Below are 24,812 nucleotides of genomic sequence, written 5' to 3' on the forward strand. Positions count from 1 at the left end.
CATTCACATCAGCAAAAATATAAAGGGGCAACATTAATTCAAAATGATACCTGGATCCAAGAATTAAGTGATTAAATCTGCCGATTAAAGTTCACCCTTTCATGTTAACAAAATAAATGCCTAATGTGATGAATATAGGCTTTTCCAGTTGTCTGGTATATTTCCTAAAATGTGCCTGCTTAATCTCTGCAATATCCCCAAATAAGACTGTTGTAAAAAAAAAAAAAAAATGCCATAGTTATTTCATTGAACCATGTAATTCACAATTCACTGTACAAACTCTGAAACTCTGGATATGTTTTCCTCCTTTCTCTCTCTTTGTCAGTTCTTCTGTTACCTACTCCTGTCCATCAGCATTATTTCAGACATCATTGGTTGTATTAACTAATACTTTTAGTTTAGTCCCCACATAGGCTGCTCTCATTCCTTTGCCCTTTCAATCATTGAAAGCCTCTCAAGTGATTTACTAAATGTGTTTGTCAGCTGAAGTGGTACATTTCCAACTCTTCAAAAGTAGAAGTGCGTTTTTAAGCAAAGTAAATATTGTTTTTATTAACCATCTAGAGACTCCATTACATTTAGAAATGTTGTACAGAGAAAAAGGTTTAACACACGTGTTATAAGGACATCATATTGTATGAATAGGGATCAAAATGTACTTTCCCAGGGCTTATGCCCATCACCACTTTGGATTTAATACCCTTATGAATACTTTCACCCAAAAAATCAGTGGAAAAAAACAACTGTCTTTCAGATGTATGGACATGATCATCAAATCTATCTTAATCTATATTGCAAAGGCACAACTATAAAACCACACCAATTACCTGAACCACGTGTAGTGCCTGACATCACAATGTGTACTTAAACCCAATATGACGTCTTCTTTTAATGATAAGATACATTGGGCCTCATTACGGCTTTGGCAGTAGCCATGCCGCTATTGGCGGCATGGCTGCCTCCAAAACCGGGTCCGGGTCTGGGTTCCCTGAATGGGGAATTAACGGGCCATTCTGAGTTTGGAGGGCCTGGTAATTCCTCCTTCAGGCAACATAGGGCTCAATGTGAATGGGTGCAGAGAGCTAACAACGGGCCGATTACGACTGGCCCATTGTTAGCTCCCTGGTCCCCTCGCGGGACTCAGTATCGACGCCTGGTTTTCCCAGGCATCCTTACCCGGTCCCGTGAGGGGAACTCGTAATCAGGCGGAATGGGTTTAACAGGTACGCATCCATTAGCGGCACCCGTTAACGCATTCCGCCAGGGTCGTAATGAGGCCCATTGTGTCTATGTGGGCCACCATCCACATATGTATTTCTTAATTCTGCATCACTGATAAGATTAATACTCAATATGTTGCATTATCAGGTGCCCACAGTGAAGGCACTCAGTGCTATCCTCAAGATAGATCCTAGCACATACTAACATACTTTGGTGTAGTTTTGCCTGTTTTGTGTGCTTCACAACTGCCTCATTGCTAGTGTAGCATCGTACTTTGGGCATTAGGTTTTGATTGTAAAAAATGATGAGCCTCTCAACCCTCTCTGCCACTCCATTCTTTTTAAAAATGAAAACTTAGATGACCTAAAATGGCCTAGAACCAAAACAAAAGAATACAAAAAACAAAGAAGAAGAAGAAGAAGAAGAAGAAGAAGAAGAAGAAGAAGAAGAAGAAGAAGAAGAAGAAGGTGAAGAAGAACATCTCTAACAAAGAATATGTATGTTATTCAAGGAAAAATGAAAGGCACAATGAAAACAAAAGGATCCGCCACGAGAGCTGGACTCTAAACTCTGCACCAGTGCTCTACATGTTTCTGCTTAGTGTCTTGAAAGCACAGTGATGAATTGTAAAGTAGCATCAGAAAAAGATGTGATTATGCAAGTCCATCCCTGATCTACATGTTGCTATTGTGGGAAAAGCTTCCTGCATTTTTCACTCCACAAAACTCCACCACAGCAACTTACTCTGACCAGTGGACAGACTATCTCCTGCACTGTTCATGACAGATCCCCTTGACTACTGAAGCCACAAAACCATGTTAAGGTTGATTTCTTATAGTTGACAGATGGAAAAAAAACAATAACAAAATGAATTGAATTATGTTGTAAAAATGGTTAGCTCATTGGCTGTCCTGTAAAAAATAAAATGTTTCATCTTAGCCAACTACAGTGAACAATTTTAGATAACATGAGAGGAATCAGGGGTGTTAATGTATATAATGATAAATGCAGACATACTCTGCTGTAGGGTGAGGACAATACTACTATCAGATGATTGTTGGAGAGGTGAACTCACAGCTCCTGGAACTGTACTCCTTCCAGGCAAGGGTTCTACTCTATGGTGAAAAAACACTTCCTCTCATGTTACTGTTGTTTCCTGACCATGAAGAGAACTTTAACGGCAGGGAATGCAAGACCTTCATGGTGAGGGGAGACATTTCCGGATGGCACTAATGCTGCAACAATTTCCCCTACTTTAAATACAAATGCAGTTTACACAGTGTGGGATTGCAGATGAAAAAGGCTTGCAGCACATTAGGAAAATAGTTTATACTTGTGAACATTTCAGGAATTGAGTGCAACATAAGAATACAGTCGCCATTTGGTGGGGATGACTACAGACTGAGTGACTACAGACATGCATGACCACTTTTTAAAATATATCTGTTTATTGCTTCCCAAAAACAGAAAAAGTGGGGACTGGGCTAAAGGGGTATCTACTAATCTAATGATGCACTTCCACAGTAAACATCCTATGTAAGCATTGGTCCTCTAGGAGGGATTGAACTAGGACTTTATTGGGTTCTTAATAATGATTACCTACTCTCGACTCAACAGGTCCCTAGGACCAACCTTGTATTGCCTGCACAGCAGTTTATGAGTGAGTACTCTATAATATGCGTCCACTGATGGTGATGCTATGTAGACTATATCAGCAAATTGAGAAGGCAAAATAAAACAAGAACATTGTGAATGCAGGCTTTCATCTAGGAAATTAATATTTAGAAAAAAAACATACTAAGATGACATATTAGTAATAAACTAGCAGAGTGAGATATATGCTAAACTTTGTGAGGTAGCTCAAAGTTACCACTTGGCTGCTACCTTCCTGGGGAAATGTTTTGAAAGTTTTGTTAAACAATCCTCAGGCTATGACATATGCCTGAACATGTTAGTACACATATTTGTATTGCCAATAATGCAGGTATTTGCAAGCACCTCAAACCCTGCTGACCATCAATAAGAGACATAATTCAGAAATAATAGACATCACCTTTCAAGCAGTGAAGCACTGCAAAAACGATTGCCAGACATTGCAATACTGCAATCCATGACAATTGAAAGACATCAAAATCTTCCTCGTAGACACGATGGGCAAGATAAGGTGACATATGGACAGATGCAAGCACTCCACAGATCCTCCACCCATACCAGCCAGCAACATATCAAGATGGACCAAATAAGGGGCATTTACTACAAATGTCCTAGCTAACCCTCTTGCAACCCTCAAATCTACCACCTGCAAAGTTGTCATCCTCTCCACTTCCATTGTGTACGTCATCAGCTGTGAATCTCTAATAACATTTCTTAACATCATCAACTCATCCCTCACATAATTCACCTCCCCCAATGAATTGCCCTTACTCGATAGTACGAAAAAGGATAAACAGCTTTTTTGTAGAGTTCACAGACAAGGAGACTTTGTTGTTATACATCTCCTTCATGGAGGTTAACATAGCTGCCCTAAATTGGGACTAAGCCAGGGCTCACACCTGTGTGTGTTCTCTGAGACCAGATTTACACCACTTTATCATGGCTTGCCACTTCATCACATGGAGATTTTCCATAGTAGGGCTATCAACAGTAAGATTTTTCTGTGATCTGAACATTTTCAGCCTGACCAAGTCCAAAGCAACTTTCAAAGAGGCATGGTAGCAGTCAACTTTTTTTCCCAAAGATTTTCCAAGGAAGCCGTCCTCGAACAGGGACTTGAGCATAGGGGCCAGGGACTGGCAGGTGACTCTGCTGATCTTACAATAGGACAGTCTTGTAGTTTTCCCTGTTCCCTTCCTGGGCATAGCTAGCTTGAAGTATAGCACAAGATAGTCAGACCATAGGCATTTAGAGGGGCTGATATTTGAAATATCATTGCAGCTGGCAAGTATCCAATCAATGCTACGCCCCTTTTTTGTGTTGGACCGCTAACTAGTTGAGAAATGTTTAGCTCTGCAAGAATGGGTATGCAGTCTAATGCCTCTTTATCATCAGGTACATAATATCTAAGTTAAAATCTCCCAAGATAATGTTAGTTGAGTTGGCAGTCATGAATGACACAGCTTCTTCTTTAAGAGAGTTTTTAACTCTAGTATGTGCTCAGGTGGGTGACAGGCCTGATAAATAGTGTGTAAACCTAGGTTGACTTGTAACTTAATATGCAAGGTCTCAGAAACATAATGTCAATCCTAGATTCACAGATAAAATCAGCTACTTTAGTAGCATGTTTTACCAGAGACAAGGTAGTATGGAGAGCACATTTAACAGAAGGACCAGCGTGTCTACTCTGAGTTGTTGCAGTGCAGGAAGTAGATGGGCAGAACTCCTCTTCACTGCTAATGGGGTCATCACCCATAATGTTGATAGAAGTCTTGGAGAGAGTAGATCTAGAGTCTTTATCTAAACTTTTAAGAGTGTATTAATACATTTCAGGGGAATCATTTAGAGCAGAAGGCTCAGCTATCGTGCTGATCATAGTCTGAACTTCAGCTGTGGCAGCATCAGTGATTATGACTGCAGTAGGGAAGGATGTACCTCAGCCAGCATCAACAATTCCATATCCAAAACTAACAGCATCCATTATTTTGGAGCTATAGCACGGCCTATAAGGGAAGTGAATGGATGTCCCTGTGGGCAAGTCATCTATAGCTCCTGGACCTCTGCTGAGGGAGTCAGGGAGTACACTCCCCTATACAGTCTACTTCCTGGGTCAACCGATCTCCATGCAGTGATTGGGAGGGTGAAGTCCTGCAGTCATAGCAGGGGGCTGAGGCGCATCTTGACATAGCCTTTCAAAATAGCCTTCTTTCCCAGCCTTCGCTTGAGTGCCAACACGTCCAATTCGGGATCACCATAATCACCATGGTCATCGTGGTCCGGCATGTCCTGGCAAGAGGATATGAGTGGATGGAAAGCAAAGAGGCAAACAGTGTGAGAAGAAGCTGACCAGACTCACCAGCTGAACTCAAAGGCTGGCAAGTTCCTGTGTTATTCCCGTGCAGCAGTGGGGGTCATAGCTTCAATTATCCCGGCTAGGACCAGAGCAATAGCGCACAATAGAAAACAATGAGGAAAGCAATAGCGCCGAGCTCCTGGGAGAGGTGACAGAAGCAACGCTGAAGGCTGTTAAAGGTGAGACACCTAGATATTGGGCCTCATTAGGAGTTGCCTGTCTGGATAAAACGGTACTGGTAAGCTTACTGGTACCATTGTATCCGGACCGGCAAACTCTGAGTTGTGCTCGCAGGTGCCTTTCATTCCGCCAGGTGTGATCTGGTGGAATGAAAGGTACCGCAAGCACAGCATTTCAGATGCACAAGCACCGTTGATAACGGCTATGGGGCTCAAATGGTAATGGAGAAGAATATTTTCCGGCACCCAGGAATGGCAAGGCCGTAATGACCCGGTAATTGCCCATTTCTGGGCGCCGGAAAAAATGCAACTTCGGCTGCTGCCTTGCCTGTTTTACGGGCACTGCCAGGGTTGTAATGAGGCCCATTGTGTTACAAGCTCTTCAGCAGGCCCACCTGACCATAAAGGCTCCCAAGTACCAGATTGGTCAGGGTTCAGTGGTATTTCTTGGGCATGATGCTAGTGAGGGCCAGATTCATCCTCTTCCCAGTAAGGTACAGGCTGTACAAGACTGGGCAACACCCACAACCCTAGGCCTCACTGGGTATTATGGAAACATAATGACAGACTATGACACAATAGCTGCCCCTCTGTTTTCCCTCCCTACTCCTATGACACCTCAACAACAGAGGTTCTCTGAGGAGTGTGTGAAAACCTTCCAAGACCTGAAGAATTCCCTTTGCCAGGCCACTGTTCTCAGGGCAGCTTTTATCAGAGACCTTTTATTGTGCAGACAGATGCCTTTGACACTGGGGTAGGTGCTGTCCTTTCACAGTTAGATGACAAAGGTGGGGAACATCCTATATGTTTTATTAGTCACCAGCTTAAGGACAGAGAGCTCAGGTGGAAGACTGTGGGTAACGAGTGCTTTCCCATAGTGTGGGGCCTTCGGAAGCTGAGACCTATTTCTATGGGGCTCACGTCACTGTGCAAACTGACCATGCACCCTTAAAGTTGCTAATGATCACAAAGGGAGAGAATCCTAAGTTGTTCAGGTGGTCCATTAGCCTTCAAGGCTTTGAATTCACCATTGAGCATAGGCCAGGTGCACAACATTGCAATGCTGATGGACTATCCAGAAAGTACAACCGACTGTAACTGGAGACCCATCCAGGGGTGGATTATATCTCCCTGCCTGTAGGCTGTAGGGGAGGTGAGTGTCAGGAAAGATTTATCTTTAGGCAGCTGTCCCTTCATATTCTATGGACCCCCAAATGTTGTGGTTTTGTTTTTTTGTTCTGTCCTGACTTTTTACAGGGAAGTGAAGCCTTCAGCTTCACTCCCCTGGCCTTTTGCTCATTTTGTCATGCGAAAACTGATCAGTACTTCAGACTATCAGTACTGGGAAACTATCTTTCCCTTTTGCCTTTTCACTTTGTACCTGTTTGGTAACGTGTTAACAGTGTACACAGCATCTAGCAATGCAGTGCAGTGGGGATAATTTTGTATCACTCTGGTCTTTTATTTGGACATTTCAATTACTTTAATATGTGCCTAAAGACAAGCTGATACCAGCAGATTCATTTCAACCATGTTTGCATTATTTTTAGTGTGCACATTCATGCTTACCACATAGGGCTACTAAATGTGGCTAGTGCCCTAGAATGGCAGTGCCACAAGAATTCTGCTTGTCCTTTGGCCATATTTTTAGGCCTTCTTCCTGGCTCCTCAGGTCAGGAAATCCCATATATGGTCATTAATTCTCCCGGGAAAGCTGCTGCTTTTGTGGGCTACTGCATGACATTTTTGTGTGGGCCCAGGAAGCCAGTTGGACTGCCTGATACCACTCCACATCCATGGAACCTGAAAGTCTAAGTGCGGTGCATCAGTGAAACCCACAGTGATTCCTGAATGAACCACTGTTGGCTGTTTGAATGGTGCATACCCTTACCATTGGTGGGCTTGGACTTGCTTCCAGCCAGGACTTAGATAAAGAAAATGATGCCTACAGCCATTTCTTCAGATCAGAATTGGAGCCAAGTATCCTGTGTAGAAGAGCAGCTAACTGAAGATCCGTGGATGACTCCCAAAGAGGCTTGGCATCTCTTCCTGTGTTTGGCCTGGTGAAGCCCTGCTGGACTACCTAATCTGTGAAAGCCTTCTACGGTGCCTCAATTCTTGGACTGGTGGGACCAACCAGTCTCAATGCCTTCTGGAGGATCCCGCCATCCAGAGACTTCGGAAGAATCCCAGGACCACCCGGTAGACTGACCAGCCTTCCAGTGGGCTACCTTGACAGAAGCGTCAGCATTCTGCATTTTCACCCAGAACTTTGGTGGTTGCCGGATCAGGTCAAAAATTGCCTTCCACCCAAGTTTCAGCTTCCCAGCATCAAGAGATCCTATCCTGGATTGGCTTCTTCAACCACGACTGCAAATAAACACCTGTCTCTAAGAAGACACTTTTTGACTTTTGGGCACAAAGCCCCATACATCCTGGGCATTGGACATTTAAAGTTATGGTATCATTCTTGTGAACTGGTTTAATTCCATTGCATCATTACCTACCTTCTTTTGTGTTGACTAAGTTATTGTTTGCATTCCTACAAACCTAAAGGTGACTGTATATGTGTTTTATAATTGAGCGTTATCTGATAGTACTACCTGCCTATATCATTTCCTAGTGTGTGCTTTGGGCCTATAATAAATCAAGCATGGTTGTACTTAGCTGTCTAATTTGAATTATTTAGTGCTTCACTGTGAGGACTCATTGTGGGCCCCAACCCCATTCACTTACTCCTAAGAATAAGCCTTGACCACTCTCCACGCTTACCTTGTTTGGGTTTGGCTAACCTCTCAGAGTATCCCTGTTCTCCAGAACTTGGGTGGCCTTCTATAATCTGTTCACCAGGCCAGATTGTAGAAATCCATGTTAACACATTAAAACAGATACACTGGACCATTGTGGTGTACACCAGCAGCACAAAACTAAGCAAGATAGATAGATTGAATTGAGGCTAAAGCAGCAGGACTGGCCCTAAACTAAAATCAATGTGCCCATATTAAATCAGCCCATTAAACCTTAACATTACTTGTAAAGTGATATGTTGTATCCACAGGCATTGGTAACTTGGTGTTAGGTTATTTACAGAATCTAGTCGAACACTGTGACCTAATGAAATCCCTGTACCCATCCACCTATTAATACATTCCAGATTACGCCTGCTTTAAGTGTTGCAATAGTAGGTCTTATCACTACCCAATTTAAATGGCACACAATTTACAGACCTTTCAGCGACGGGAGATGGTTTACCCTTCTATGATTTAGATCTGTGTCTGCAGACTTACTGCAAACCTTTTCATTGATCTTTCTTCTGTCAGAAGATATTTATTAACAGTCAGTTCCAGGGTATAATATTCTGATTGTTGTATAACATTTGTTACGTTACCCAACCATTCTGTAATCAATTGAGTTATTATTAGAGAAAATGTAACTAGAAGAAGAAATTGTATTTTTTAAACATTGTATTGGATAGTGCCTCAGACACAAACGTGTTTTAAAAATATATATTTTTGTTTTCACTAGATTCTGCACATCACAGAGCCCATTGCATTGCTACAAGAAATTGACAGGAGTACAAGTGGATCTGTCTTGCCAGTGGACCTTGTTTCATACATTGAAGTCCTTAGTGTCTCTTATCCATCTCTCGTGAATGACACTGAATCTAAAAGAAATACATCCACAAATATAAAAATCAATGTAAGTGTTGTCGATTGGAAACATTAGAACACCTGTATGATTAGCTTTGAAAAGCAATGCTGTATTGACAATATGTTTTTTTTTTCGGACAGACATTTGTGAATACAGTTAACAATTTCGTTCAAAAAGATAAACTATCTGTATGGGACAAGCTCTTATTTGATGACAGAATAAAGACTATCACAAAACTGATGCATACTGTAGAACAAGTCACAATGGATATGTCACAGAACTTCAAAAAGACAACACAATTTGAGGTGAATGCAAGCGATATAGGTAAGAGGAAGACAATTATACTCATATGTTTACTATTTGGTACATTATGAAGGTTGGGATTGTTTTTGGTGGTGGGCTTAGAAGGTTATACTGTTTCCTATTATATTAAAAAGACACCCAGATATAAATTAAGGAACCGCTTTCCAGCCATCTGCTGGTGAAGATATGTTTCTCCGGAATCTCCAAGCTCACAGAAAGTCTACTTTTTCAAAGCTGTATCATTGGGGGAGGCGAAGGGGGAGGCTGGGAAGCAAAAGTGTGCCTAAACATTTTTTCAAGTTACCCACTTATTACACCTTGTGAGCATACTGAATGAGTCTAACCTCTCTTAGGGGGGTCTTGACGTAAGGGATCCATCAAAGAATATCTTGAAAAAATGTATCCAGGTTTTCCATTTTCAATTACTCACTTCAAGGTTTCTCATTTCTTTTTACACTCTGACTTTGCTAATCATTAGCAACCCAAATGAACATTTGTAGCACCTGACTCAAATCAGGGTGAGGTTTTGTGTCTTTAAACTATATTCATTTATGTTAATGAGATGTATAGCACGCATCGGAGCCATTTATTTGGTCTCCAGGCACTCAGGTGGAGCTGAAATGGAAGAAGTGTTATAGAGGGTTAGTTAGTGGGACAGAGAGGGAGAGTGAACCGGAGTGTTTGCTGTGCTGTTGGAGGGTATGTACAGTTTGCTGTGTGCTGTGGTGGAGGTATGTGTGTGTTGTATTTGGCGGTTGATCAGTGCGATTGTAGGAAAATTTAATGTTTTAGTAGGGTTAGTGGTGATAGAGATATGTGTGTTTTGAGAGCTACATTGTTTTGATTAGCCTAAATTCCTTATATGGTGGATACTGATATAGTGCTTTCACTTCAATGGGCCATCCCAGTTCCGGTGGTATCTCCACTTGCGTCGTGGTCAGGTGTTTGTCTTTGATAATATTCCCTGTTTAGGTGGCTTCAATAAAGAGCCAGGTTTTTACTAGTATTCTAAATTTAAGCTGCTGTTTTGTTCATAGTTCCTTGGCGAGTGAGTTCCAAAGTTTTGCTAATATGCAAAAGGACGCTGATCCACCATATTCCGTTTTGAATATTGCTTTGGTTTGAGGAGAATGCCATTGTTGGATCTCAGGGTTCGTTTCACTCTGTAGATGGTGATATGTATCTTGGTCATGTTTTGCGCTGTGGGCTATGCAAAGGGTTTTGAAGTAAATCCTTTTTCTGACTCATTGCCAGTGTAGGGTTCTCACTGCTGGTGTGATCTGTTCTCTCTTAGTGAGTCTGAGGAATGGTCTTGCCATTACTTCTGTATTCACTGTAATTTCTTGGTAAAGTAATCCAGCATTCCAAGGTAGAGGCTGTTGGCATAGTCTATTCTTGACATGACAAGGGAGGTGCAGGCAAGTGTTTTTTGTGGGGTGGTGCAGAAACATAGTATCAATTTAATTGTGCATAGATGGAAGAAGTGTGTCTTTACCACTTCATTGACTTGTGGTTCCAGTATTAGGTCGTTGCCCATTAATAGTAAAGGATTTGTAACTAATTTTGGAAGGTTCGGGTCAGTTTCCCATTTTGCTAAGCCATGGAATGTGATGTCGGTTGGGTGGGTTGTTGGGCTTGATCATGAGTTCTGTTTTGTCCAGGGTGAGTTTAAGGCTGTTGGTACTCAATGTATGTATTTGTGTGAGTCTGTGTTGGTGTAGTTCTCCAGTAGTGTTGATTTTATAGAGGATGTGTTTGCCATCTGCATAGTTATAGCAGGTCTGTCTATGTATTTTGATGAAATTGATGAGTGGGGTAACATAGATGTTGAGAAGTAGTGGCAAGGGTATGTGCCTTTTGGCATCACACAGTTTCACTGCATCTGGAAATTACATTCTAGAACTGCTTCTAATAACGGTGTTCATGTATCCAGGTTCAGATCATATTCTGCAGAATATGCTGTAGATAATACTGCAGTGCAAACACTAAAATTAAAGAACATCTTTTTAGCAGAACATGTCCATAAAACTAGGTTTTAGTCATTGTTCTGTGGGAAGTGCTTGCTCTGTGTGTTTTTTAGTTTAATACAATGTCGTGTGTATATTGTCTTTTGCTTTCTACCATGAGTCGAAGTACAGAGTGTCGCTCGCTATCTCCCACACTTCCTTGTCATTTTGTTTTCACTTCCAAACTTCAAAATTTCATTTCCGCTCCTCTCTCTATTGTCTTTCACTCCCCAGTATGAATTTCCCCTCACTGGAGTTCCACTCCTGACTGTCATGGCATGACCCCCACGTATATCTGTTGTGCTCAACTTCCTTCTGACTGTCACTTTTATTCCATCCCCCTTTCCTGAAACAGCATTCCTACCTCTCATCCCTGATGGGCAATCCATCTCTTCCACTCATAACTATAACTTCCTGGTTAACCCCCCCTGAGCATCCTGCCTGCCTGTCTTTTCTGTCACTCCCTATCTGTTCTCACTGACTATCAATCCATGCCTAAAACTCTTATTTGCTATCTTTTTTTCCAAACGTCTATCATTCCCTGTCTTGACTGTCACGCCCTGCACCAAACTTCTTTAATTGCATGCCTCTCAATCCTGGCTGTCACTCAATAACCTTTTGCTCCTGATTGTCACTCCCAATCATATCACCGCAAACTTCCAATCCTTACACAACCTTCCATTTGCGCAATTTTTTCAATCCTGACTAATTTCCTGATTCTCTCTGTTGACTACCACTTACTGTCTACAATTATGATTTGTTATCAAATTTGTATACTAGTTCCAGCACCACTGTAGTAGTTTTGTGGTGATTTGATTTGTCATTTATAACGCGCCTGTTTCTAGGCGTGACAAGTGAAGGAAGGGGAAACATTGGGAGGACAAAACAACAATGTTACTAGGCCTTCAGTCCGTCAGATCGTGCAAGTGCAGGGAAGAGGAAGGAGAGAAGCACCGAGGGGTTGGGGGAGAAGTGCAGGAAACTCAGGTGCAGCCAACGGGTGGCTAAGTGTAGGTAACTCAATAAGTGCAGCCAGCGGGTGGCTAATAAGTGCAGACCGAGGGGACTGTAGTGTTGCAGATACAGGCCACAAGTGCTGGGGGAGCCAGGTGGCAGTGCGAAAGGAAACTGGACATCAGGCGCCTGGGCCCAAATTCAGAGGGAAGCCAGGTGACCAGTATGTGGGGCAATTGGGGTATCAGCAAAGGCGAGGAAGAGAGAAAGCGGAGGCGAAAAGAAAGGTTTTGAGTTGCTTCCGGAGCCGGAGGTGGTTCTGCTTAAGCTTGAGATAGGCAAGGAGGCTGTTGCAGATTGAGGCCCCCGTCGAAGAGAGAGATCTGTCCTCAACTCTTTGCATGGAGAAGTGACTGACCCTTAGAGAGTTGGAGGAGGATAGCGTAGCACTCAAGAAGGGAGATGTTTAGGAAGTGAGAGTTGGTGGAATTGTGGTCCCAGGCCCCAGAAAGCCTTGTCAACGATGCAAAGGGTCCTGTACTTGATCCTTACCACCACAGGGAGCCAGTGAAGAGATTTCAGAGTGGGTGAAATATGATCGCTGGGCTTGAGGCCAAGGACAAGTCTTGCTCTCCTGTTCTGGATAAATTGTAAAGATCAGGGAATAGAAACTGGAATATTTAGAAAGAGTCTGTTGCAGTAGTCCAGCCTAGAGAGGACCATAGCTCTGGAGACAGTGACCTTCTTGGGGAAAGTGAGGAAAGAAAGAATACCTCTGAGGAGCTGCAGCTGATAGTTTGACTTTTTAGCGATATCAGCGATGTGAGGAGAGAAGGAGAGGGTGGAGTCGAAGATCACCCCAAGGTTCTTAGCCTCACAGGTAGGAGCAGGAAGAGGCCCAGAGTAGGCGGAAAGAGAGAGATGAAAAGAGGGAGCTGGTGTTCCACTGAGGAAGATCTCAGTCTTGCTGGCATTAAGGCAGAGATCATTGGCGGCACACCATTCCTGAATTGCGACCAGACAGTGTGATGTGAGAGAAGGAGAAGAAGCGGCTGAGCGGAGCCTGAAGGAGAGATGGGTGTCATCCGTATAACACTGAAAGTTGGAGCAGAAGGTGGAAATGTGGTGGGAAAGAGGTGACAGGTACTGGTCGAAGAGTCAGGGAGACAGGTTAAGCTGCTGGGGGACACCACAAGTAGAGTTCCTAGTTGGACCTGAGAGGGTCGATCAGTGAGAAAGGAGGTCAGCCAGGCGAGGGCCTGATCAGTGATACCCAGGTTATCACAAAGACGCTTCAGCAGGATGGCATGGTTGACTGTATCAAAGGAAGAAGAGAGATCATGAACAATGAGGACAGAAGTTAGGTTAGAGTAAGGATCTGGGAGCAGGTCTTCACCAGTGTTCAGGAGAGCAGTTTCCATGCTTCTGGCAGCTCTGAAGCATGACTGGGGGTCATGGAGACAACCAACAGATTTAGTGTGAAGATTAAGCCCAGATGGCCAACTTTTCCAAGAGTTTTCCCAGGAAAGGATTGATGGAGATCGAGCATAGTTAACTCGAGAGGAAGAATCGGCAGAGGGCTTCTTAAGAAGGGAGTGCACAAGGGAGTGCTTGAGGAAAGAGGGGAATGTATCAATGGCAAAGGAGAAATTGCAGAAATCAGCCAAGATTGGAACAAGGGTGTCAATGTGGTCCTAGATGGTTGTGGATGAGCAGGGGAGAACCTGATTTGACGAGACATTCATATATCGGACTTGTCTAGAAACATTGTCTGTGGAGAACAAGGGAAAGGAAGAGAAGGGAGGAGAAGGTACGTCCACAGACATACTAGGAATGGAAGTGGAGGAGAAGGAGGTAGAAGAAGAGAGGGTGGACAGGATGAGAAGCCAAGACCGTGCAGAGGGTCTGCGGGGGAACAGGAGAGGTAGAGACTGCAGCAGGGTTGGCCAGCTCTTTTGAAGAGTTTGGCCTAGTTGTTGCATGCCTCAGTGATGCAGGCTTGGGTGTGGACTCTCTTCTTGGCAAGGACAGAGAGTCTGTATTGCCTTTGGAGCAGAAATCAGGCCAGTTTGACAGAGGGTGCCCTTGATGCCCTCCACTTCCTCTCAGTCACCCTACACTTGTCTTTAAGGGTGAGTTCGGAGTCATACCAAGAGTTACACTTGGATTTGTGCTTCAAGCGGATCCTCATGGCAGGGGTAAGGACATCAAGAGTGTTAATGATGTAAAGAGGAAGGTTAGATAGGGCTGTGTCAGGGTGTGAGTCAGACAAAGGTGCTGAAAGAGGAGAGAAAGCAGCAGCAAAAGCCCCAACCAACACATGCTTCATGGTTGGATGAACGAGAAGGTAGGTGGCAGTGCTGGGGTCGGTTTTGCCTGAGGGGTAGAGAGAGAGAGGTGGGAGGAAAGGAGGAAGTGATCAGTCCAGGAGAGAGTAGTTGTGAGAGGGTTTGAGAGAGGGAGGTCTGAGGCGATCAGAACATGCAGGGTATTCTCTGCAAAGTGAGTTGTACCAGAGTGAAAAAAGAGAGAGAAAGAGAGTTGCAACGGTTAAGAAAGAGTGCTGAGGAAGGGCAAGTAGGATCCAGGTGGATGATCAGGTCTCAGAGGAGGTGAAGCTGAGAGTTAGATGCGAGGAGGGAGGATGAGAGGTCAGCCCACTCGGAGAGGTGCATGAACAACCAGTGCAACTATATTCTGGATGTGGGTGAAATAATATCGTTTGTCATTGTAGGGGTTTCTTTTCTTAACTAGGCATGTTTATTGCTAAGGGTGTGAAAAGTATGTCAAGAATGTAAAGCATAGTTTAAAACAAGGCTTTATTGAGATGGCAAAATCTATACCAGAAGGTGCATAGTACTAGGTGTATTTGGTGTGTGGTTGCGTGAATGACTTGAGATGTTCTCAAGTGTGCCCTTGTGTGAAGGATTTCACAAGAATAGTTTCCAAAAAACAATCTCTGTGTCCAGAGATGGAACTGATTTTACTGAGCATGCTGACAAATGTGTCGGTGCCAAGAATGTGCATAGATGAATGCTTTGGGAAAACTTGAAGTGCGCATAAAGGGAGTTGAAGAGGAGAAAATAATCAATCTGAGTTCAATACGATTACTTTCCAAAGCTGTGAGATGAGACTATTTAGTCATCATGTTTAAGTTAGATGTGCTATATACATCAGCACTGTAATGTCCCCTTGTGTAATAGTTTGTCCTTAAATCCACTTGGTTATCCAGTCAATGTTCTATGACTTACCACCTTTCTGTTCTCCTATATTTGTAACTTAAATGCTAGGAGCAGAATCTGCATATGATAAAGTCATTCTTCTGGTGATATGACATGATATGATATTTTATTTATATAGCCCCTATTCACAAAGTGTTTCAAAGCGCTTCAAGGCAGTGGAGGGAGCAAGAGTAAAATGCACTAACATTCTTACAATGCATTGAGACATGAAGAATGGGCAAACATACTATAGTACTAGGTCTGGCGACATTTCTGATAGTGCAAGAGCATTGAAAATAAATGAGGGAAGGATGGAAAGCGGGGGAGGTGAGGAACAAACAATAACTATCGTACTAGGCCTGACAAAGTTTCTGATAGTGTAAGAGCATTGACTCGGTGAGGGGATGGGAGAAGAAGAGAAGGTACAGGCAAGGACAGAAAGTAGGTAGAGATATACTGAGAATCAGAGCGAGTATGGTGAGCAGAGGTAGCGCCGACGAATTTCAAGTGACCAGGAGAAAAAACATGCAATTAGAAGATGGTGCAGCGATGTATGAGCACACCATGATTCCATTAATGCATTAATGCATTTAACATCCCAACAATGGTGGTACCTCCATAATTTGGTTGTCAATTTCCTTACTTCAGGAGCAGGCCGTTTGTGGAAGCAGCGAGGGCCTTGCTGCTGAACAGGCAGAGGAAGGAGAAAGTTCAGAGTGTTCGCAACGCTGCTGATGTGCCCAGAAAACAGAGAGGCAGCGGACGGGCAGGTGCGAGGTGAGAAGGGTCAGTAGTGTAGCAGTATGAAGAGGCCCAGGAGAAGGGACAAGTGGGGGGTTCAGCATGTCACACCATCCAGGCAAATCATGTAACACAGCCTAAGAGTGGTCCTTGGAGCTGGGGGCCTGTTTCGCCTTGCTGGCTCCCTCGAATGGCAATACGATCTTGTAAGAGGCTGCATTAGGTGGTGGAGGGTGAGGAATCTTCAGGCAGCCATGTTTGAAGATGCAATACCAATGCATGGAAATGACAGAAACATGTTGGAAAACGCACGTGGCGTGCACTCACATAACAAAGATGGTCACATATGGCAGGTTAGAGTGAGGCAGTAGCAAACTCCAAGTGGAGCCTACCCACATTTAAAAGATGGAAGCAGTCCCTGTAGCTAAAAACAAATCATCGTGGTGAAAAACGTGGCTCTGGTCATCCCATGGTGGAAGTTCTCCTGGTCGTGGTGGTCGGCTAGATATGGACAAAGACAGCCTGGAAGTATGAGGAAACATGACCGAGTAGTATTTATAGGCAAAGTGTAAAAATATAAAAATCATGAACTGCTCACAGTTACTCCCTTCAGAATCATGTCAGTGTTCACCTCCCCTTCCCAACTGGCCTAACTGTCACTTACTAGCTTCCACTCTTGACTGTCACCCCCTGAGAACCATCATTCCTTCATTTTCCCGGTTGTGATCCTTGGTACCTCCCCCCTCTGTTACTGCCTGTTTCTCCTCTGCCTCACAATCCTCTCTCTCAATCATTGGCGTCCATCTAGGGTGTCAAAGCCTGTCCTCATCAAAGATCAGAATGGATTGTGGTTGGTGTGCTAGGAAAACAAAATCTTTCTTTTATATTTTAAAGTATACATAAACAGACCCAAACAGTGACACTGGTTTTCAGACAGTGCTCTCCAATGCAGTTTTCCACGAATGTGAGGGAGTCAGGCTGAAATGGATATTATTTCCATGACAACTCACTGCCTGCAAATTGATGTTTTATAGTGCTGATGTGTTTCCTGGGGCTGTATCTTCTTTACGTTGGAAGATGTGTTCGAAATCCATCCTCTCCTGCAGTTCCACTAATTGACATATATTCTCTCTCTACCCACCCCTCTCCCATCGGTTTTGTATACTGTACAGGTATAATCATGGGAACAAACTCCCACAGCACTCACATTCCTTTTGCCACAGGTTGGAATCGCAGGATGCTCATGAAATCTTCTTGTTATCGTGGAATGATATTTGAATTAAATCATTTAATGCTTATCCTTGAGCAAAGAGTGAAGGTACTAGAGTTCTGAAATATAAATTACCTATTTCCCCATCACTCCACTTTCCCATTCACTGGTTTTAGGTTGGTGAGAGTTGTACTTTGCAAGTGAATCTAATAGAATGCAGGGAAGCCTTCCTGCGATTGATGCTATAGGACCTGCATGGCATCAGTGTGATGAAATAACCAGTGACCCACACGAGTACAGCTGAGTAGTGGGTTCACTGCCTACTACACTACTACAGGACATGAGTGATCCTGATCATAGAGATGAAAGAGGCACAGTCAAGAGGTCAACCTCTTTCACCATTCGTGGTAACATGGGACGAGGGCATAATATCCTCTCAAGAGGTGTGTGAATGTGATGACAGTAGCACCCCAAAAAGCAAAAGCACACCAGTCCAAAATAAGGCAATGCCCAATTATGGTTCCATGAACATATGTATACTTTAATTATTCACACCAATGAGAAATAACTACACAATAAAAAGCACTAATACCCACCTCTGTGGAAAAAACACATACTATGCATAATATAGTTGATGCAAACACTCTCAGAAATATAGCAGAGGTAAAATTCAATACATCACAAACAATGCCAACAAAAAGGATAGGTCATTGTTGAAAAAGGTGCAAAAGGTTGGCTGAGCAGTCTCTAGGATCTGAAAAGTTGACACAGGGCGATTGGGCCTTTCAACAGTATCTTAGTCCATGTTCTGGCAGTTCAACAGCATTGAAACAATCTTTGAGATTCTGTCTTTGTGTGCGGAACCAGGTTTGGATCAGGTTGATCCAAGTGGTGAGCTGGTGCTGAGTCGGTATGATTGGGTTACTCGTTGCAGTTTGAAAAAATAGTTTGAGGGATGCAGTTTGGTTAACAAACCAAGTTTGGTTCATAGGTTGAGTGAGTTTGAGAGATTGGTAACCACTGGTTTGGGTCAACGGTGATGGGAATACCAGTGGTTCAAGTCAACGACCAATGGTTCTAAGAGGTGATATTGATGGATGATCTGATGCAATTTTTGAAGAGGCAGTGATTCAAAGACATCCACAGGGGTAGCTGGTTGTTCAAGCCAAACAGATGAAGTGCTCACCTTGGTGTGTGGCATCATCAAGGCGGTTTGATGAATTCAGCAACATCAATTGAAAGAGGTTCAAAGGAAAAAGTGCCAAAAGTAGCACGGTGGTTCCTGGTGGCTTAAAGCCAATCTGGCATGCTTAAATCATGGTTCAATAGTGGCTCAAAGATTTAGAAGGCAGGAAATCAGTTGCTTAACTTTTCCAGATGCTCTGAGTTTCAATCCAGGAATTTAGGGATAAGATAAGTCCTTGTTTTCCTCACACCCATTTGGTTGGGTAGCAAATGTAGAAGTCCTTCCACTCCAGTGAGGAGCCTGGGTGCTGGTGCAGCTGGCAAAGAAGAAGGTCTATCTCCAATAGCAGTTCACCCCAATTTGTCCTGGGGATGGGAAGGGAGTGGAACTTGCCTCTGCCTTGGAAAACCTCCATTCACCTCTGGCAGAGGGCTGTAGAGAGGACTGCTCTCCAAACAGGGCCAGACACATTCTTCAATGTGTCCTTGAAGGTGCAAATGTGAATCAATGGAGGAGTGGGTAACCCCTTGCTAATAAAGTTAAAATGTCAAATGGGACTTATAAAAGCAAGCCTGCTTTAAGGGCTCAAATCCCTTTTAACGAAACAAGTGACTGTTGCCTTCATACCCATAGTGTTTTGCTTTGTATGAAGTGGGGGGGAGACAGGATGGAAGAGAAAGCCCACAGAAAACCAAGATGGAGGAACCCTTTCTCCATGTGTTCCAACTATGACAATCTAATCCTGCCCCCTTCTCAGCCTGCAGCTTCTAAGGCTCTTTGGTATGCAACAAACTAGTGTGAGGCTGGCCCATTTTGCTTTGCGTGTGCCCTTTGAAACATGCTTGCTGTTTCCTGTTCCTCAGAGAGGTGTTACTTGACATCAGAAATTATCAAAGAGAGGCACAGTCTGGCTGGAATACACACATCCGTTCCACAGCTGGCCTGCGCTCACCATGATCACAAGTGTATGAATCAAATATAATGTGGCTCAAATCATGTAGATTATCACCCACCATATCAAAACTCAGGAATAGATAATATTTCTAGTTGTCTGTGCCAACATGTGATTGTTTATGATACATATCATGGTTTCAGATCAGAGGTGCAGACTTAAATGGCCTCTGCAATGCAGTGACTTTGCTGTGTAGAGGAGCAGGTAGACACATAGACCCTAACTCCTGCCACCTCACCACAGTCATACTGGAACAGCAGGAGAAGAGCTGAATGTGGGACCCCCTGTGTTGTCTCTGTACCGCAAGGAGTGTATGTGAGATGGTATGCACTCAGACAACCATACCGATTGTGCCCGAAAGTCGGTATACCGAGAGTCGATGGATGTCTGCACACACATCATGGAACGCTGAGTGACATCTGACGAGGGCATAGTAATGTCATGAATAAGATATATGAGGACATGCTGAAACAATAGGAAAATATTTAAGAATGACGATGTAACTGAGGCAACAAAAGAAACGTGCACAAAATGATGAAGTACTCATGTATGCAAAAATAAGATAAAATAACTTGTAGATCAATATGTGTAAATACGCAGTAACACGAGGTGGACGAGGCTAATAGAAGCTTGCTATAGTGGAATATATAACGTGACTTAGGATGGCTATAATTGGAAAATGGACACCGGCGTGTGCAAGGATCCATTCTACCTACCTCAGAAACAGACCAGAAATGAAAATCCAGGAGAAGCTGGAAAACAGCTGTGTGTGCAAATGAAGAGGAGTCTATGTTGGTCTGGGATCAAGGATGCTATTTCAAGAAATAACTGCAAAGCACAAAGGGAGGCAGACAGATAGTGTCATGAACATGAGACATATTTCTCTTTGATGAAAGAAGATGAAAACATGTGTGAAAGCAAAGTATTGGACAATTAACAGTGACTAAGGCTTATACAAGATGGAGTAAGTAAGTCTCTAGAGGCCAAAGGAACAATAACGCCCAGCATAATTGAACCAAATATCAGTAAATAGGGAGTTCAAATGGACAAATTTGCAGTCTCCTCACATACCTGATGCAGAAGTTTAAAACAAGGATTATTCATTAAGCTACAATTGAAGATAAATAATGTGTTCATACTCCCTTGAATGCACTAGAACAGAGAGCAATGGCAAGGTCAACTACAGACGGGAAACCTTGGTTTATGGTCAATATTGTGTGAGATGATGGAATAATTGGCAAAGTGGGGAGTAATCTGATGTAACTCAAACACCTGGGTTTCGATTTGCTTATGTGCTGCTAGCCTAGTCGAAGGTCCAAGTTTGGGTGGGATGCCACCCAATCAGTGGGTCTATGGAGCAAGCTGCCATACAATGTTGCATAGACCAATTCGCTGCCATTTTGCCTGCTATAATAAGTATTCTATGTATTAAGAGGTCGTTTGAGATGTTTTTTACTGCCAATAAAGTACTAATCTGTATACTTTCTATAAGTAGATATGTTCCCCTAACCAATCCCCCCGGCCAATAGGTTTTGCAGCTTGCCACATAGAAAGACATCATAGATGACGTGTATTGGGATATAAGACATCTGTGTAATTAAGTTTGTTTTTGCGAGTGCAAGCATCAGTCTGATGTCTGTCTCGGTACCCTGCTTTATTAAATTGAGATTCAAGTAGTACTTTTCCATATTCTTTAAGTCTGTCTGGTTGTGTGGTTTGAAATATTCATTGGTTATTACATCTAGCACAAGAGACGCTTCAAGGTGCTAGAGCACAACTGTCAAAGCAGCTGTCAAACAGGTCACCTGTGACCTCTTAAAATGGTCTCTGCCAAGAGCTGCAAATCATGATATCGGTCCAGCAGTGCACAGGTGCACACTATGATTTTGGCATGGCGTTAACTGAAAGGGGGGTCTGTACACCAGACTACCCTTTCTAAAATGGAATTAGCTGCATTATTTTAACATTTAATAACAATTTTTTAAAAAAACAGGGGTTTTACACCCTTGCCAGATGACAATTCCTCACAGCCAGAAACTCTGAACAGCAAAAAAACTGTACATTAGTGGGTAATCCCATTTCTAAGGCACTGAAAAGACAACTTCACACAGTTGCACACCTGGTCCCAGAATAACTCACGCCTCAAGGCCTCAAATCATGGTAGCAAAGACTCTGGCACTCTCCCATGATGACCGTCCATTAAAGCCTTGGCAGGCAGGAATTTGGAACTGCACAGGTATGTGGAGGACGATTGTGGTAATAACAGACAGTTGTCAGGCTCAGTTTCTGATACACATTTACAACAATAAAGCAGACTGTCTTAATTTATTTCATAGAAGATCATTGTATGCTGTACCATGTGTCAAAGTAAGACAATAAAGCAAAAACGCATCGGAATGGAAATCAGCGAAGGGCTGCGGTTCATGACGCAGATGCCCAACAGGAAATCTCCCGGAGGGCAGGCCAACACATGTATTGCTAGCATTTGAATAAAAGAAAGTCGGAGGATTTTCTTTCAAGTTTCTTTTTTTTTTGTTAAAAGGTATGTTTGCAGCGTATTGTTATCTCCCAAACAATTATGTATGGCCCACATTGCCATTCAAAGGGAATCTTATCATTCTTATCAGTGTTTTTTTTGTCAAGAAACCTCAATAATTTGCCATTTCTGCCACTTATTCCCACCTTGGCAGGGAGAAATTAACGTGAAAAGCGCATAATTAAAAGTTCTCAAATCCCATGCAGAAGCACTATAGAAAAAGTATTGGTCGGTATTTATTGCTATATGGTATGAGCACTTCTGGGCTAGATCACAATTTTGTGAACCAATAAAAATGCCCACCTTTCCATTTTCTAGTAGCATGACAAATGATATTTTTTGCGTTAACATGCTAATATCTGGAAGCCAGAAACCAGCTCATGCTAAATAGTTTGATATGGCCATTTGAATAAGACTACAGAAGGCAACAACATATCTGTGATTAAAATAAATGAAATTGACTGAAATCCCTAGAAATCAAAATAGCAACGAATATGCAATAGGCCAAGTGAGTGAAAATAATGCTTTTCAGGACGTTAATAACCTGATTGCCTTTGATATACATCTTGTGAGCTTTTGCAACTATTTGTGTTTCTTTTGTGTTTGTATATGTATTTACTGATATTTCCAGGCTCGGAGCGGCGTGACACATAACTTGACAGCCTGACACCAGATACAGCGGTCACGCATGGAGGATAGTTGCTACAAGCCAAGATTTACGACGCTCTGAGATCTAGATGTCCTTATCAATACCAGGCCAATACACTCACTGCCCTAAGACCTGAATATGTACACAGTGTGAAACGCATTGGCATAGAATCGCACTGGCACTTAATTATTGGGCATGCTTCAAGCCTTTCAATTAACATTTTGAATTTGGCTGAATCAACTCTTTTTGTTTATTGTGTTTTGAATACTAATGAAAATCAACAAACAAATTGTAACTCCATAGGAGAGCCTGTTTTGGGCACACCTAGAACCAGATTAAATTCTGGCTCTTTCTATTCTCAGTAAGACAGGAGGAGACATGAGTATGAAGAGCATCAAAAAACCCAGAAAAGGTGAAAAGGAGAAAATTATTTGGTAGTCATCAGTGTAGAAGAGACAGGATAAGCGGAAAGAGGGATAGTGTGAAGGGAAAACAAGAGGGGCCCAATAACAGATCAAGACAGCAAGCTCAAGACACAGACTATGAGTGACCAGAAATATAGGACTCAAACCATATACAAACTGAACCTGAGATACCAAGGTAGCAGAGTGTGGTAAGGAAGGTGTGATGGTCGGCGGTGTCAAAGGTGGCCTAGAGGTCCAGAAGAATCAGCATGACAAAGAGTTTATTATGGCATGCAGAGAGAGGTGAATAAGTGACATGCAGAAGAGCAGTTTTGGTGAAGTGTGTGGGCCAAAAACCAGACTGGAATGGTCAGAGAAGAGAGTGCTGGTGAAAAAAGAAGGAGACTTGGGAATAAATAATTTGCTCCAGGAGTTTCGGGGGGAAAGGGAGAAGAGAAATAGGGCAAAAGTTAGAAGAGAAATAGGGCAAAAGTTGGAAAGGAGGTGTATTTTTTAAGCTAATGATAATAGTGGCCTGCTTAAAGGTGGAAGGAAAAACAGAAGAAGCAAGAGAGACATTGGCAAGAATCGTAAGAGGGTAGATGGAGGGAATGAGAGTTGAGGGAATGGGGTTATCAGGAGAGGAGGTATGGTGAGCAATTTAGAGAAAATGTGAGGTGTCTGAGTTCATTAAGGAGAGAGAAGGCAGAAAGGGAGGGGGAAGCAGGATGGGGGAGGTTTGCAGCTCAGCGGTAAGTGGGGGTTGAGGAGGTAGTGACCTTAGTAGGAAAATGATCTGCTAGACCGGATGAAGATGGTTGAAAAATATGACAGCAGTGCTGGTATAGCGAAAGAGTAAGTGAAGAAAAGTATTGTTTTTGGGTGACAGAAAGAGGGAGTTATAAGTGAAGAGAGGAGAATCCATCAAGGTTGTAGGGAGTGTTTTAATTTCTGAAGGGTGGAAGGAGGGACACAAGAGAAGGAGTATCCCAATGCTGAGGGGTTTACGAGAAGGGGTGAAAGTACCTTGTATTTGTATTTGTATTTATTGGAAAAACAGGAATATCAATTTTGCTCATAAATGACTTACAATAGCCGATTTACAGATGACAAAGGCAATCCCGGGAAGGCTGCCTGTACAATAGCAGATATATGAGAATACGTCAAATATTTAAGGAGGTGAGCAAATTGGGAAATATATCAAGGACACAAACAAAAAATATGCAAGTTACAATGGTAACATGAATCTAGGGGGGCAATCGCTGCATACTAAAGAGAATTAGTGTCCGCATGTACAATATTACATTATTACATACTGCAGGGAGTAGTGGGGAGGGCTATGAGGAAGAGGGAGTAGGTTAAGGGAGCTCCCTATTTGTCCTGTAGGTAAAGTGTAAGGAAAACTTTGAATATATCCAGGAGAAAGAGTAGCAGTGGGAGGGACCCATGTAGGGGCATCGAACAGTGAAATTGAGTTCAGAGGAGGAGCAGAGAGAAAGGTGAGTATATGGAGATACAGTCAGCCAGGTGCTAAGCAACTCGACCGCTGGTAGCTTTGTAGTCTAGAAGAATACGGCCAATACCACCATTGAT

At 43.0% G+C, this 24,812-nt stretch overlaps 1 protein-coding gene across 1 annotated transcript in view; it reads left to right on the forward strand.

Annotated features, from left to right (window-relative positions):
* The window catches only part of ADGRL4 (adhesion G protein-coupled receptor L4), a 605,086-nt gene that overhangs the window by 359,240 nt on the left and 221,034 nt on the right, over positions 1–24,812 (forward strand). Inside the window, exons 6-7 of the mRNA XM_069641635.1 lie at positions 8,932–9,105; positions 9,198–9,381. Of these exons, the coding sequence (XP_069497736.1) occupies positions 8,932–9,105; positions 9,198–9,381 (358 nt within the window). The remainder of the gene's footprint in view (positions 1–8,931; positions 9,106–9,197; positions 9,382–24,812) is intronic.

Source organism: Ambystoma mexicanum, chromosome 1q (assembly GCF_040938575.1).
Source record: "Ambystoma mexicanum isolate Mex_15411 chromosome 1q, UKY_AmexF1_1, whole genome shotgun sequence".
Taxonomy (NCBI): Eukaryota; Metazoa; Chordata; class Amphibia; order Caudata; family Ambystomatidae; genus Ambystoma; species Ambystoma mexicanum.